Raw genomic sequence first — 16,960 nt, forward strand, 5'->3', positions numbered from 1 at the left:
TACCTTGCTGTAAAATATTGCTTGACAACTTTTGATTAATACAGGTACTTGTTTCAGGTTTTGTGAAGTCACATTATTTTTTATTCCTCTCTCTTACTGAAGGTGCAATGACTGGAAGTTTAAAATTAAAAAATATTGCTTCCAATAAAATTGGAAGCAACAAACCTCTCAATAAAACTTTAATCTGACAGATGGAATATCCTGAGGTCTTTAGGCATACTTAATACTGAAAATTCCACTGACATATTGAGCCATGAAAATCTGGTATTTTACACACTTCCTTTGTAAACACTGAATCTATATATATAACCTTATTGTTTGTAGAGAAGCTCATTTACTGGAGACCTAGAGAAACTCTGAGAGTGAGTGAAATTTAACAAATAACAGCATTTTTAAGATGGTTAGAGAATCTATTTTTTCCCAACAAAGGACCATGCTTCTCTTTAGAATGATAAATTTTTATTTGCGTAATAATAATAAAAATTACCAGATAAGTGCTAAATATCCCCTTTGCCATTGTCTGAACATCCTGAGCCATTTACAGTAGAAACACCACCTGCTCGTGGTGAAGGGTGTGTGTGTGTGCCATGCTTATAGACAATATTGTCCTTCATTGTAAACCAAGAAATTAGTCTGTAAAATGCAACATTTTTTGACAAACACTGCAGTAAATATTAATCAGAGGCTGATATATAAAATATTTTTGTTACATTTCATACAAACTGAATAAAATACAGTTAAGAGGAGTAGTCACAATCAAAAATCTTAAAATAGCATGTCATAAATACACAAATTCACAGGAAAGTATTCTATAAAGATTATAAAGAGGAATCTGTTTGCTTCAGGAAATACCAGGTGATATGAAGAAAATCTAGGTAAATAAGTTGCCTATTCTATTATGAATTGATGAGTAACTCTAATCACAAAGTAGTAAACTTTGCACCCTCTCCAAGTGGCATTCATTAAGTAGATACACCCATCTTGCTTATCACATTTCTAGTAGTGATTGGCAAGGTTCTCCATAAAGGTTTGAAGCAAAGTTTGTGTTAGTTACACAAATACATATTGGGAAAGGATTTATTCTCCACACAAACACATAGAAACAATCTCTTAACCAGACTATATCTGGAGTGCTACTTGAAAACCTATAAAAGATTTATTTGGAAAAAAAAGTTTTTAGAAATTATTCTACTCTCAGAATAACTATTAGCAAAAAATTTGGAGCTCAGCATGCTATCAAGTAACTAAACATATTAACTAAATAGCTATAATTTCATAGAAAAAGTATAGAGTAGGACTAATTTACTATTAGCATAGAGTAGGACTAATTTATTAGTAGTAAATTAGTAAAAAGTTATCTAAATGAGTAACTTTCATCGTCATATTCTAGCTCATCATCTTCATCATCCTCCAAAAGTCCATATTTAAATTTGTGATAAATTGTGCCATCCTTGCTCATGTATACGATGTCATCTTCTTCGTCGTCATCTTCGTAATCTCTGTCTCTGTATTCAATCACTTGATCCTCCTGGTAACTGGGATTTTTGTGGTAGTTGCTCACAGAGGTTTTGGTGTGATTTGTCAGCTTCTCATACTGTCCTTTATTGGCAGGCTGGGTTTTGGTTCGTGTCTTTCTCCAGATGAATACAATGGCTCCGATAACAAGCAGAAGCAAAATGCAAGTGATAACAAAGAAAGTAGTTTTGCTTTTTTGCCCAGTGGGTAGAGTTGTCTTTAATACACAGTCATCTACAACAGCAATTAAAAACAAAAGAAAAAAAAAAGATTAAATGGGCTTGTATTTGTGTGTATGTGAGTCTTAAAAAGTCCAGTACAGTGTTTTGGACTATTTCTATTTTTAATAGCAGTCAACAAGATATCTAACTTTTCTGGTACCACAATGGTGTTTTGTTCTTACGCTGTAAGGATGTCAATAAGGTTGTTGGGATGCCTAGTCTTCATTATTTGCTTTGAAATAATAAGCAAAAAATATAGCAGGCGCAAAAATGCAATTATTCAGATGTCTGTTCATTGAAGTAAGTTAGTTCATAAACCAGTCACTTAGTTTATGAAATGCTGAGCCATTCAACAAAATAGTTGTGAGTGCAAGAAGTTGCTATCTCCAGCACCAGACATAATGGCTGTTATTTGTGTAAAACCTTTCCTATTTTTGATGCAGCAGTAGAAACACACTGTTTAGCAATAGCACATTTTCACTCTAATCCACTATTAAATGTCAGCATAATCAACCATAAAACACTTCAGCACTATTCCTGCCCTTCAGCATTGTCCTACCTTGTGTTTCACTGCAGTCACAGCACTCTGGGGCTCCTGCTGGGTCAGTGTCACTGCAGCAGGGCAGGCAGCGGCTTTCCTCCAGGAAGAGCTGCATGCTGGCTGGACAGACTGTGCAGTTGAGAGGACCAGGTCCCTTGCACTCAGTGCATGAGCTGTCACATTTCTCACACTTGGGTTCGTTCTCCTTCAAACACAGAACACAAGCAATGTACCTCTAATTTTGTGTGATTTGGCCTGACCTGGCAGTTCTGTCCTGTCATTCACTCTGCCTGGGTTGTCATCTCTGGGCACCATGAGTGTCAATGTCAAAATACTTCAAAATTTCCTATTTTCTGATTTCACAATGATCTGCTTATAGGAAGAGGGTGTTAAGTGCTATAAAGCTTGGAGATCTCACCTAGCTAGACAGGAAGTTTAAATTCATTCATACTTTTAAGCTTTTTGGAGAGTAACTGACATGGAAGAAGCAACATGAAATATTCTGGGACAAAGCTAAGAGTATGAATTTTCTCTCTACCCAGGGAAGAAACAGAAGGAAGGAATAAAGGTGGTTGGAAATTTTTTAGCAAAACAGATTTCTCTTAGATTGTGTTGCTTCTTTTTCTACAGAAACAGCTTAGATTCATATACTCTTCTTAAAGTCCAGACTTCTGGGAACCTCTGTGTGCAAAGACTATCAGAGGTCACTGCTTTACAGAATGCTCTGAAGTTAGGTGTTTCGGTGTTTCAATGTTCACGGTTCCTGGCCATGGGATATAGTGACTGTGAAGAGAAAGTTTATTGGAGACTCCAATAAACTTCCACAGAACTTGCTGTTAGGATTGCAAGGCTGTTTATCTTGGATGGAGGAACCATCCAGATTAAAGATGGGAGGACCATGGCTGTTCATAATTTCTTAGAGTCAAACCTCTTGCGAAGACCTGCAGACTTCTGTGGTCCTCAGCCTCAAATAAGGCTATTTTCTCAGACTCAAAGCAATGAAGTAGCACTGTCAAGGAGTCATTCCTCGACAGGGACTCCAGGGTTTGTAGCATCAGGCCAGCTGGCATGCCTTGCTGCTATATGCTTGAACACCTTTAGAAGGCAATTGGTGTGGAAATCTGGAAGGTGGAGTGCCCAGATTTATGGTACAGACCCAAACCTAGTTGTAATCCTGCTCTACTAAAAATACAACTCTGTTAACTTCAGCCTGTCCTTCTACTAGGAGTTTCTGCCGGCAAAACTGTCAATCAAACATGCAAAAGGATTTCTTACAGAAGACATCAGAAATCCATGAAGAAATCTCAGTTACACTGGAAGGAAAAAACCACTATCATTAATAGAACTGATTTGTTTATATGGTTATGATATATTTGTTGACTGTAGAGTAACCCCAGAAAGAGAAAAAAGGTTTCCCCTGCCAAGAGAATAAAAAAGTAAGCATACTTAAAGATAGGCGCCATTAAAAACTCAGAGAAAAGCAATGTGTTGTTTGTATTGTGTACAAAGAGCCTACAAATAAGTACCTTTTGTCCTGGTGTCTCCTGGACTTTGTATTCACCTACAAAACAATCTGAGGTGCACATTCCATCTAATAAACTGTAGCTCCATACACAAGATGTGCAGCTGAATGCTCCCTTCCCTAGAAGTGCAAATAAAACAACAATATTACAAAAGGAAATATTGTCAGCTAACTTCCTTTAAAAATTTCCTTCCTTCACTGCTATGAAGCAAAAGGGTGTTTTTTGGAGGCAACAATCATTAGCGAGGAGTTCAACATGATTGGTATTAGAAAAAGCTTGCACCAAGTCTTGGGGCTTTATGTGCAAAGAAAATTTATTTCTTATGTGTTTTGATATTCATGAAAAGATGCTTTCAGAATCAGTTGTACAGTGAACCCCTGACATATTCAGGAAAATAAATTAGATCAGAGCACTGAAGTAAAATTGTGGAGAATCTTCATCAAATGCTGTCATTTACAAAATCCATATTTATTTACCCTGTTAACTAATTTCTCAAACAACAATAAATTAAGAGATATTTATGTTTTAATAGAAAAATTAATTATTTACTTGCATTAAAAAAACTCCAAACTCTGGTGCTAGGTGCAACCAGAGCACCACGTGCACCTTGTGTGTCAGAGATTCTTTGGAAAGGCAGATGCTGCATGCAATATTTCAGTGTGAAGCACTGAGGTGATGGGTTTGTTTTAAGTGTCAAGATGCACCCACCCATTTCCCTGCACCTAGACATTTTCTGCCATAGTCTGAAAGGAAGAAAATGAAAATTCAAGTAGCTGACATTAGCAGGACTCAAACTGCTGAAGTTAGCAACCTTCTATAACACAGAGCACTTACTATGTTAGTGTACAAGGTTTTCCTTACTGCTCTTGACAAAGAGGCACCATGCTCTTTGCTCATATATCAGTAATGCAGATGGACTTCAGACTGGCTTGTGTTTCATAATTCTGTCTCTGTAAGTATGACAGAAAATCTGTCCTGTGGTATTTATGCCAAATAATGTGAAAAACTGAAGATGTGGTCTGCAAATTAAAATGTCTACCTTTTTTTGTCCCAATTCCAAGCAAAAATATTTCTGCTACTTTTTATGATATTGTTATGCAATTACATTGTAAAAGTTCTTGAATGTGGCTTCATTCTAAGTGTTATTTCCACATTTATTGTTATGTTTCAATAAGCCACCTGTGCCATCCCGTATATCCACTATCCAAAACAAAGTTTGTGTGTTACAATATGATGTAGTCTAAGCTGCAGTGTGGAACCCATCTACTACAATCTCATGTTGTTTAGGTAGAAAAGGACACCAAATGGGTCCAAGAGGATTAATAGTTTTTGTTTCAGAATTGGCTTAATTAGGAAAACTAAGAAATTGAGAACATGAATGTTTCACGGAGCAAAATAGAAAGTCTCAGAAAGTTAACTTTGAAAAATACATAACTGTGCACTTTTGATTTCTGTTCACTTTTCAGCCTAAAGATGTTCTTTATGGATATTTACTCTTCCTATTGTAAACTGCAAAGATATGGCTTTCACAGAGTAGCAGACAGTACGACCACTCGAAGAGTGAGGTATTTTTCAGTCATTGTTAATATTCATGTGAAAAATGAGGTCCAGCTCTGTAAGCAAGTGAGCCCATTTTTTATGAAGCTGATGAGCATTTTTGTGAGTGGCCTGGCTGATGGAAAATTTATTACTGTTGTCCATTTTTTTCCATTCACTGACTTGGCAAAATGTGACTCAGTCCCAGCCCTCCCTGTTAAGTGACTGTCCTTCTGTTTGTTCTCTGTGGTGGTAGCAGCTCTAGAGAAAGTTTGGCAGTAATTCATATACTTGTTTTCACCTCAGTTATCAATGCAGTAGAAATAAAGTGGCACCATGGAGCAGTGAGTGCAACAGGTCACCAAGAGCCAGGGAAAGCCCAACACCCCCCTGAGAGGTCTGCGTCACCCACTGTGACTAAAATCATGGACAGGTTGGTAGCACAGTATGTGGTTAGTATCTTTGTGAAGTGTTTCCAGATCTTGGAGCTGCGATCCCAGGTGTTTTGATGACCCCGTTTTTGCTCAAAGTAGAACATATGCTTTTACCTTCACACGTTAGACAGGAAGAGTGGCATCTTTCACAGATGTTGTTGTCCTTGTTTTCGTAGTAGTACTGAGGACAAGAGCTAACACATTCATTTGTGGAATGCAACAGGTAGAAGTATGTATTACAGGAAAGACAGTCTGTGGGCTGAGACCCCACACACTCCTTGCAACTCTTGTGGCATCTCTCACATAATCCAGTGGAATTTCGTGCGAAATACCTGAAATAGATCAGATAGGCATAGGTTTGCATAAAGGCCAGCAGTTGCGGGAAAACCAACATTTTTTTAATGCTTAGCTTTTTACCGTGATTACATCAATTTATAAAAATTGTACTAGAATGAACACAGATATTTGTAATGTCAGTGAAAATACAATTAATTTCCTTTAATTCCCCTTGGCCATTGGAATTCAGCTGTATAGCAAGACCCTGGTCTTTAAAGCAAGGATTTCTAAAATCTAAGTTGAATTGAGACACAAAGTATAGAAGTAAGCAGGAGTCAAAAAAACCCAACTCTGTTTTAACTGTGTTCTCCTGTTTTGTGTGATTTTGCTGAGATATGGTAATTAGAGTTTTCCAGTTTAATGGGATGAACAACCAATGTGATTGATTGAACTTAAATTAAATGGACGTGAAACAGAAATCATAGGTTCACTTTCTAAATTTGAATTTCACAAAAGAGCACTGAATTCACATTTTAAACTTAAATGCGTTAATTGATGAAGATTGTCTCTAGAATTATGAATGCTCAGTTGAAATTTTAATGGATGTTTTTATTATCACTCACTGTAAGCATTAACCTGGCACAAAAAACCCTTATCCAAACTTCATGTTAAGTGGAGGCTGCAGTGGTTCCTGAAGGCTCTTCTGCCTGTACTCAGGCTGACTGACATATAACTTGGTATACTTGTTTGGGTTCACACTTTTCCTTTATTGATATAGCTAAGAGCATCCATACCATATCTAAGTAATTCCCATTTGGGCATCAATTTTAGAGTTTTCTACTGTGAAGGGAGGTTTCCCACCACTTGTATACTGTGAAAATAAAATAAATTTTCTCCTGAAAACAAAAATCAGTTCTGTTTCACACTGATGTAGAATGCTGCGGAATGATCTAATTTCTTAACACTCTCTCTGTGATGCACCTCTTAGTAAAAGATCTTGGACCTTACCCTTCTGGACATTGGGTTACACATGCCTTTCCTTGTCTGTACCAACCCCGTTTGCAGGAAAGACACTGTGAGCTGTGTTTTCCAGTGCAAGTGTCACAGGTCCTGTGGCATGCAGAGCATTGCCCCTCCTCGCTGTCAGCATAGTATCCATCTGGGCATGTTTCAACACAGGTCATGTCTGCACAGACAACAATGCAGAATAACACATCATATTCAGTATTTGCTACTATAAAACATCTCATGCAGTTGTGCTAAAGCAAACTGTCTATCAGCAGGAGACACTGATAGATAATGTATCAGAACAAGAAAACTGAATGTTGGTGTATAGTAATTATTTTTTGATTCTTGTCAATTCATTAGTCCGCATTTCTGTGTTTTATGCATATTGGCAAGCTCTTTGGGTCAGGCAAGTTTTTATCATGGCAAAATATAAAGGAGCATAATAATGAAAAGCAGATGTGATTTCCTTCAGGATAATCAAAAGTAGTAAAGCAACTTTCTACCTTCATTGCTGTTTTCCTTTGATTTCACCCTAAGCATCAATTTCATTCCATTCTGTGTAGATGATGAATCTGATGGTAAATCTGAGATTTAAGGACATTTGTTTACTGATCTGTACGCTTGTGTGTGGCTTCTATTTTATGTTATGGAATTAAATGTATTTAATGTTGCAAAGCCAGGTAAGTCCCTTTTTTTCAGTGAAATTTCAATTGTTGTAGCAGGAATCCTGATTGAGAAGTTAGTACTGTTGTAATTATCTGCAAGTGCATAAAGCTAATAAAGTAGTAATTATTCATTAGTTGCTTGTACTTGTTACATAGTTTGTCATGACAGTTTTGTTCCTTGGGTTGCAACTGAGCAAATGGAAAAAACAGGTTTGCGGTCTTTTTGCATTTTTATCTCAATTCCAGTATGCTTATGTACATGTGTCCATCAACTTTACCAGTTGTAATGGTGCAAAACAGCTGAGTGGGTTGATAAAAAAGGTAAGTCTGATGTAAGGCCTCAGAAATATATGAATGTAAAATCTCCATTAGAATTTGACTCGAAAACCTTGGGTTCACTTTTCATTTACACTCTTTTAAGATTTTTTCCTGCATTTAATTAAACATTATTTAATGTTTTTTCTCTGAATGATTTTATAAAATTTTTGTTTGCTTTTGGGAGAATATGCAGAGAAAAAATGTTTTGGTTTTGGGATTTTATAGTGTTTTCCTATTAGTTGCTGAAATGGTATGGTCTCAAACCTACTCTTTGCTCCAAAGTCAGAAAAGTAATTTTGCACTTCAGCCACTCACTGGATGCTGACCTAGTGATCCCTTTTGAGCAGATGTTTAAGTATTCCTTTCCTCATCAGATTGCTGCACAGATTAAACAAACCAACAAAAAAATGTGCACCTTTTATGGATATATTAACACAACAACAAGAACAACAAAGCTAATGATAGCCCTCTTTTAAAGTCTTTGTAGGAAACAGTAGGAAGAGTACATACCAGGTGAATGAAACATATGAGTTTCATTTAGTCATGGTGTTGGTTGCTGTTTAGAAGTCCTGCACTGGCACCAGTGAGTGGCAAGCCCTGCCTCACAAAAGGTTTCCAGCCAGAGTCTTCAGCCCAGCTGAAAAAATTAGCTCTGCAATTTATCTACTTGTCATGTACTCCTTATAGTATCTAGTTTGGTTGATGCAGCCCTAGATGCTTCACAAATGTGACAAAAACTTGTCTATTCCATGCTTTCAGTGTAGAATGAAATCTAGAGGCAGGAGAGAGACACTTACTGAGAAGATAGTGGTTATTTACACAGCTAAGACACTGGTGTTCAGTGGGTCCTGAGCAATGGAAGCATTTCTTGTGGCAAGATTCACAGGTCTGAGTTTCCTCATTGTAGTACTTAGTGGGAGAGCAGTGTCCAGATGACACACAATGCCCATCATGGTTCAATATCTGTCCATTTCTGCAAGTTAGGCAGGCAGTGGAGGAAGAACAAGTCTGGCATGTCCTGTTGCATGCTGAAAAAGACAAACAGTAGGATTTTCACCATATCTTGCTTTCTTTCAGGGTATTATTACAGCTTTAATTTTTGAAGGCACAGCCTTCAAAGCACATAATCTCAGGATGAAAGCCTGAGGGAAATAATTTTCAACCTTATGCAAGTAGTTCCTTATGTTGACATCTGTATCGACACTGCTTTTGCAACAGTGAATACAGTCTCCAGCAATACTCAGCAATTCTGCAGCCATTCTCAGCATTTTGTCAGAGTGGTTGCCTGTAATAACACACGTATGTATCCTTGCCACCTCCCTCTCCACTTTCTTCAATTTTTGCTGTTCTACCATAGGCTTGATTATTTTTCTGCATTACCTATCTTCTTCAACTGCAAGACACTGGTGTCAACATTAGCTGTCACACACAGGCCCTTAGGCAGTGACCTATAAACAGACCCACTTGTATCCCAATACTCTTCTGGGGAAAACAACAGCTGCCAACCTTGGCAGTCTTGGGTGGCTTCTTCATAGTAGCTCCCTTCAGGGCACTCATCAAGGCACATGCCGTTGTAGAGGACAGACAAGCTGAAAGTGCATGCTGTGCAGTCATCAGAATCTGGCCCATTGCAATCCTGGCAGTTGGCATGGCAGGGAAAACAGTGCTTGTCTTCAGCGTAGAAGCGTGAAGGGCATTTCTGCACACACTTCCCCTCATGCAGGAAAAACTGGTCCAGACACTCTACAGGGGACAGCAGAACACAGGTAAGCAAATAGGCAGCAAATTCTGACCTAAGTGCAAGAGCAGGTGAGTCCTAGAAAACACTAAATTCTGCATTGTTTGTCATTACAGAAGTCATCTGAACACCTTGAGAAGTTAGGACTTCCTTTCTCAGATCTTTCCCCTCCAAAACACCTACACTGGCCCAACCCTTAAATGGTACCTTCTGTGTTACATCAAGAAACTGTGAAAAAAGTCAGTTTCTCAGCTTTGGTGTCACTAACCAAGCCACTTGACACTGATATATAGCTGGCATTTTTCTGACATTTTTCTGCATTATGAACTTCCTGCAAAACCAGGAATGTACATAGCTGAAATTTTGTATGGTTTATTATTAAAACTTGAGTTTAGCTAGAATGTATTGACCTAAGCGTTTCTCTTTGCCTAGAGCTGTGAATAAGTTGCTATTTTGAGTATTAGGTTTAATATGTTGGTTTATGGTTTGGTTGGTTGGTTGGTTGGTTTTTTATTTCATCCATGTTTATGTTTTTAGAATGGCTCACCCAATATTAATTATCTTGGAAATTTTTGGATACCAAATGCATTCCTAATATATTTCTTTACAGAGCTTTCTTTCTCTGACAGGAGTGGTCATTTGCAAAAACGGTAAAGAGGTGTGAAGTTCAACCAAGGTAGGAAAGAAACATTCTGTATTTCACGTTGGTGCATATATGCAAGTTTTTAGGGTTGGATACAGTAGGCCAGGAATAACATCAAACCAGTAGGAATCTCTGGAGAACCACAGGACCAGGCAAAGCAGTATTTACAGATTAACCATTTAGTCTCATCATAATCTATTTTAGAGATTAACAATGATGTGCACATCACTTTTTTTATTTTTGCACATTACTGATTTTGGATCTTTTTCTGTCAGTCTCTCTCCAGACAGATCCAGGTGGATTTCAGTCTATGCAAGACCAGTTCTTTGTAATACCTTTGCATATTTCATCGTGAATACACTCTTGACACATTTCGGGGCAGTGTTTGCAGATTCCTTCAGAGGCGAAATGCTTCTCTGAACAAGTAGATTTACATTCCCAGTGCTCCAGAAGCAAAGGACTTTTACAGGACAGGCATTGGGTTGCACTTCCCATGCATGTCTTACAAGATCCACTGCATTCCTTGCAAGTCTCAGAATCATTAAAATATCCCCTATGGAATGAAAGAAACACAAGGCAAACTGGTGGTCATTCCACGCTATGAGAATAACAACTCTAAATGAGACTCTCCCAGCACACACACTAGTGTTGTTTTTACTTGGCCTGGGTTTTGGTAGCGGGGAGGCACAGGGGAGGGCTTCTGTGAGAAGCTGCTGGAAGCTTCCACTGTGTCCAGCAGAGCCAATCCCTGATGGCTCTGAAGGTGGACATGCCTCTGGCCAAGCCTGGGCCAATCAGAGATGGTGGTAACACCTCTGTGATAACTTATTTAAGAAGAAATCAAAACAAAGGGGGACACAATTTTTTCTAGCCAAAGAAGAGGAGGAGGAGGTGAGAACATGTGAAGGAAACAACATGGAGACACCAAGGTGAGTGGAGAAGGAGGGGCAGGAGGTGCTCTAGGTGCTGGAGCTGAGGTTCCTCTGCAGGCCATGGTGATGACTATGGTGAAGCAGCTGTGCCCCTGCGGCCCATGGGGGTCCATGGGGGATGCAGAGATCCACCCACAGCCCGAGGGGAGGTGCCCACACCAGAGCAGGTGGATGCCTGGAGGAGGCTGTGATCCAGTGGGAGACTCAGTGGAGAGAGGGAGCCCCTGCTTGCAGGCTGGAGCAGCCTGTCCTTGGAGGTCTGCACCCTGTGGAACAGTGACCCACACTGCAGCAATTTTGGAAGGACTGCTGCTCGTGAGATTTAAACCATACTGGAGAAGTTCACAGAGAACTATCTCCTGTGGGAGTGACCCCATAGCACAGCAGGGGAAGGACTCCTCTCCCTGAGCAGTGGAAGAGGATCATGGTGATGAACTGACCAAAACCCCATGCCCTGTTCCCTGCACTGCTGATGGGAAGGAGGGAGGAGTTGGGGTTAAAATGGTGTTTTTAAGAGTTTATTTTACTCTCATTATGCTCCTCTGATTCTGTTAGTAATAAATTAGATTGTATTGGGTCTGACTGAGGTAAAGCTCACAGTCCTCCAAGTGCTGTGCTTTGCATTAGTATCTGGAAGAGTGTTGATCACAGAGCAGTGTTTTGGCTACTGCTGAGCAGCCCTGTCCCTCTGACATTCCTTCCCCCACCAAAGGGGTGGGAGTGGGCAAGATCCTGGGAAGGGACACAACCAGGCCAGCTGACCCAAATCAACCAAAGGGATATTCCACATAATATAACGTCAGCTCAGATATACAAAGCTAAGGGTGAGAGGAGGAAGGGGGTGTATTTGTGATTCTTCATTTTTTGCCTCCCAGAGGAACCATTACTCATGCTGGAGTCCTGCTCCCCAGGAAGTGTTCAAACATCGTGTGCTGATGGGAAGTAGAGACTGATTTTCTTTCTTTAGTTAATGCACATGGAGACTCTCACTTATTTCTTTCTTTTCACTGCAATGAACCTCCTTATTTCACCAGCTGGTTGTTCTGCATCTTACTCTCCTGCATCCCATTGGGAAGGGGAGTGATAGAGCAGCTTAGTGGGTACCTGGCGTACAACCAAGGTCAACCCACTACAACACTTCACCAGATCAAACATGCTTCTCACACAATTTCTTGCCCATCCTCCACTTAACATGTCCTCTGCCTGAAAATAGAAAATGTGCATGGTTAGTGCTGTATGAAGGGCTTTCCTTTTTTCTTGTATCTGTTTGCTGAGTTATGTTGAACTTTCTTACATGCTCCTTTCTTTTTTTCCCCCTCACATAAGATAGAAAGATGTATAACATTAGGGAAAGCAATCTCTAGTCTTGTGCAGCTGACCTGCAACAGTAATATCAAGGAAAGAAAGAGAAGCACAAGAGAAGCTCTCAGTGACTCTAGAGAGGAGAAAGAGAAGAGATGTGAAGGCTAGGAAGAATGAGGGCAGGGATTGAAAAGAGATATATTATTGTCAAAACACAATTAATGGTTCTATGCTTCAGTTTCTAATATTAAAAGTTGTATCTGGACTGGGGTAGGCTTTAGTGCAATTACCTTGCATTTACTGTGATGTCTGATGCAGAAAACCTGTTCCACTGGCCCTCACTGACTTATTCAACAAAATTACCCGCAAGGTAGTGGCAGAGAGATTGCAAGAAAAGCAGGAGCTGTACATTTTTCTGAAGAAAAAAGGTTAACTAAGCAAGAGTTTTTATTCCATAGCACTGGTTTTATGTATATATAGATGAGATGAATGGTGATGAAAAAACATAGAAAGGGAGAACTTGATCTTCTCATGTGCCTGGTCTAATATCCATTGCAGTCAAATGGGAATATTTTTTAATTCCTCTTACAAAAAATGTATAAAAATAAATATGAGCCAAAGATAGGAACACACATCATTAAGCATTGTATTTACATATCAAGACTCTAATACATTCACTGTCTGAGTTCATAGCTCTGCCCTGTGCTACTTGGAGAAAGGAACAAGCCTGGAGAATGTCTAGAACCTTTATTATCATTTGCCAGTAAGTACCATGTTCCTATTAAAGTCACTGGGAGCTGTTCCATCTTTCATAGGATTGTATGCCTTTACCTTCACTTTTGAATTTTTTACTTCCCTAAACAAAAGAAAATACTGTTTATTCAGGCAGTCTGAAAATTACATTTACCTTAGTTTCTTGTAGCTTAGGTTGCATTGAAGTGTTCCTTGAAAGGTTAATAATGGATCTGAACTTTCAAGAGAATGAGCACAGTGAAAAAATTAGGGATGACATAAGAAGGGTTACTTACTCAGGGCACTCATGTAAGCATCTGCCTTGGTGGAGGAAGAGCAGCTGGCCCTGTTCAGCCTGACATTTCTGACAGTGCCAGTGGTCAGAGCACACCTCACAGCCATCCCCGCACGTCTCGCACTTTCCACTTGCAACATCGCCAAAATAATTTTGGGGGCACAGGGAAACACAGGTATCATGGATAAGAAATTTTCCTGGCAGAAGATAAACCCAGGGGGACAAATTAGGCATATATTTAAAAGATTTCTGCCTTGGATGGCTATTAAAAAAGCTTTCAACTTCTCAAAATTAAACTTTGGTTCTTAAAAACATGAATAAAACATTATTTAAGACGTTTTGCAATATATTTTGCTAAAACTTTACTGAAATTTACAGTTAGAAAGAATCATCAAGATTATCTAGTACATCTTTCTGAAGAAATCCCTATTTATTAACTCCTGCATCATAGCTAGAAATTCTAATTGAAAGGAAATGAACACCATCAACATGATAATTTTTTAACCAATATTGCCAAGGGCATGTACTGTTGCTTGAATTCAGCTGTTGATTATCTGACTGATGGCTTGCCTATTCTTTAAGCTATTAAGGGACTTTTAGTGACTACTGACAAAAATATTATCTGGAAGCATGTAGGATACTTAGTATTATAGTCAAAAATCCTTATCCAAGGAGGCTGAAATATTACCTTCTGTACATGAAGTACACACGTCAGCAGATTTCTCACAGGTCGTACATGAAGAGTCACAGGAGAGCAATTTTCTGTTTCCATCTGGGGTAAAAGGGAAAAAAATTCCATTTTTTACCATCTGGTTTTGTTAATTGTTCTTCCATTTAGGAGGTACACTTCCTGCGGCTTTTCCTAAGGTGTTTTGAAAAACACCTCTGTGAATTTTTGGAATTCACAAAGTTGAAGAACTTAATGATTGTGTTTGACTCCTCTCTCTAAAATGGTAAATTAAGAGTTGTATTAAAGGAAAATATAACTCTTCAGATTCACTTAGGCATTGTTCTGGACTGCTCATCACAAATGAGATCAATAATACTCTTATTAATTTTATAATTATCGCAATAATCTGAATTTCAGTGTATTGCTCCAAAATGAAATGCAGATATGTAATACTAATAGATTGCAAAGAGAAAGGTCTAGAAAGTATGTACATCTGGGGACTTGATTTAGTTAGGTATTTCATGGACATTTTGAATTAAGTTATTGCAGAACACCATTGCCCTGTAACCTGGAACTCTGAGTCAGAAGGAGATTGAAATCATACAATCAGACTATGTTGAATTGGAAGGAACCCTCAGTATCATGGATGTCCAACTCTTGGCCTTTCTTAGGACACCTGAGAAGCTGAGATCATTGTCCAAATGCTTCTTGAGCTTGTCAGGCTGGGTGCTGTGTCCATTTCCCTGGAGAGCCTGTACCAGTACTCAACCACCCTCTGGAGGAAAAATCTTTTCCTGATATCCAGCATAAACATCCCCTGACTCCATTTCATGTCTTTTCCTCAAGTCCCATCACTGTTCACAAGAGCTAAGAGATCTGTACCTGCTCCTCCACTTTCCCTCCTGAGAATGTTGAAGACCACAATGAATGTCTTCTCTAGGCTGAGCAAACCAAGTGGCCTCAGCCTCTCCTTGTAAAGCTTCCCTTCCAGACCCTTCATGATCCTCATGGCCCTCCTTTGGACATTCTGTAATAGCTTACTGTCTTTTCTCTATTGTGGTGGCCAAATCTGCCCACAGTCCTCAAGCTGAGGCTGCCCCAGTGCAGAGAAGAGCAGGACAATCCCCTGCTTTGACCTGTTGTCACTGTTGCACTTAAAGCATCCCAGCACACGGGTGGCCCTCCTGGCTGCCAGGGCACACTTTGCTCACATTTAACTTGGATCAATCAGAGCAATCAGGTCCCTTTGCACAGTGCTTCACTTCAGCCTCTTGTTCCCTAGTCTGTACTAGAAACCAGGGCTGCACAGCTGCAAGGTGCAAAATCCAGCACTTGCCCAAGTTAAAATTCGTACTGTTGGTGACTGCTCATCGCTCTAACTTATCAAAGTCTGAGAATAACATCTATTAAATAGTTCTCCCCAAAGATACTCCCTGCTGTTCCCCTCCAGAAGGAAGAGCCTAATGAGGGTCAAATGGAGTTTTTATGCCTGTGGACAAACAAATTTTGATTATGCTTTGCAGAACCATCAGTTATAAAATGACAAGGAGATGCTAGCATTGTACCTAACACCAAAAAATCTGCTGTGCAATGTGACCACATACCCAGCATGCAGCTCTGTATCTTGATCCAAGGAAATTATGACAATGGCAAAATGTATGTCTGATGAAAAAATAATTATGGGGCAACAGACAAAATACAGAAACACTTTGATTTTGCTGAAAATAAAAAATAAAGACAAAATCAAAAGTTGCTTGCAGGTTGAGCTATGCACCTCATTTAGCACGCCCAGCTCATCCTGCCAATTAAATATATATGGTTTCTCTAGGTTGATTGATGACAGTAATGATTAGCCACATGTGGCATATCACTAAATTGTTTTGATCTGCCTGTTATGGCACGGTACTTTAGAAAACTGACATTTTGAGTGAAAGCCATGAAAGCAAATGCTTCAAGTATAAAGACAAGGGAGGAGAGAAGGAAACTTATATAAAGCCTTTTCCCACAAGCAGAAATGAAGGACATCATACTAAGCAGATGAAAACTGTGTATGTGCATGACATACCACAGGGGAAGAAGAAGCAATAATAATAAAAATATTAATAATTATTATTAATTATGACTGTATTGCTAAATGAGGTGAGCATAGATATGTCAGTGAAAGAAGTTAGGTCCACATTCAATGTGACTGGGGGATAGTCCATAATAGTATGTAATAACCACATCTGGCCCTACTATTAGTTAATAAGTCTCAAAAGTTCATCATAATAAAACAAGTCTCAATATAATAATTGTCCGTGAGACCACAGCAGATCACAACCAGGATGTTTAACAGTAGATCACTGAGCAAGGACATCATTAGTCACTCTTTATCAGGACTGCTTGTGAATACTACTTGTACAGGATAACGAAAGCCTGTGGTGTTTTCACTCTTCCTGACAACTGGCACAATATAAAGTTTATCCAGATCCAGATGTATATTTAAAAACTCAGAGAATTTTACACCAATCAGTAACAAAGGTATGTATGACTAGAGTTACTCAAGCTCTGACTAAACACAGGGAAATAGTATAAAAATAAGTTGAATGGGGGAAATAAGAGAATGGGGGAA

The 16,960-nt window shown here is 39.1% G+C and overlaps 1 protein-coding gene across 3 annotated transcripts in view; it reads right to left on the bottom strand.

Annotated features, from left to right (window-relative positions):
• Positions 1–421: 421 nt before the first annotated feature.
• PCSK5 (proprotein convertase subtilisin/kexin type 5) overlaps positions 422–16,960 on the bottom strand; it is a 225,291-nt gene continuing 208,752 nt past the window's right edge. For all 3 annotated transcript variants that reach the window (XM_085042105.1, XM_085042107.1, XM_085042106.1), the window contains exons 28-37: positions 14,368–14,451; positions 13,681–13,876; positions 10,754–10,971; positions 9,544–9,780; positions 8,835–9,065; positions 7,055–7,232; positions 5,885–6,102; positions 3,804–3,919; positions 2,296–2,482; positions 422–1,749 (exon numbers count right to left, since the gene is read on the bottom strand). In XM_085042105.1, the coding sequence (XP_084898231.1) occupies positions 1,355–1,749; positions 2,296–2,482; positions 3,804–3,919; positions 5,885–6,102; positions 7,055–7,232; positions 8,835–9,065; positions 9,544–9,780; positions 10,754–10,971; positions 13,681–13,876; positions 14,368–14,451 (2,060 nt within the window). In that variant the 3' untranslated portion in view covers positions 422–1,354. The remainder of the gene's footprint in view (positions 1,750–2,295; positions 2,483–3,803; positions 3,920–5,884; positions 6,103–7,054; positions 7,233–8,834; positions 9,066–9,543; positions 9,781–10,753; positions 10,972–13,680; positions 13,877–14,367; positions 14,452–16,960) is intronic.

Source organism: Lichenostomus cassidix, chromosome Z, assembly GCF_008360975.1.
Source record: "Lichenostomus cassidix isolate B80296 chromosome Z, HeHo_3.0, whole genome shotgun sequence".
Lineage (NCBI taxonomy): Eukaryota > Metazoa > Chordata > Aves > Passeriformes > Meliphagidae > Lichenostomus > Lichenostomus cassidix.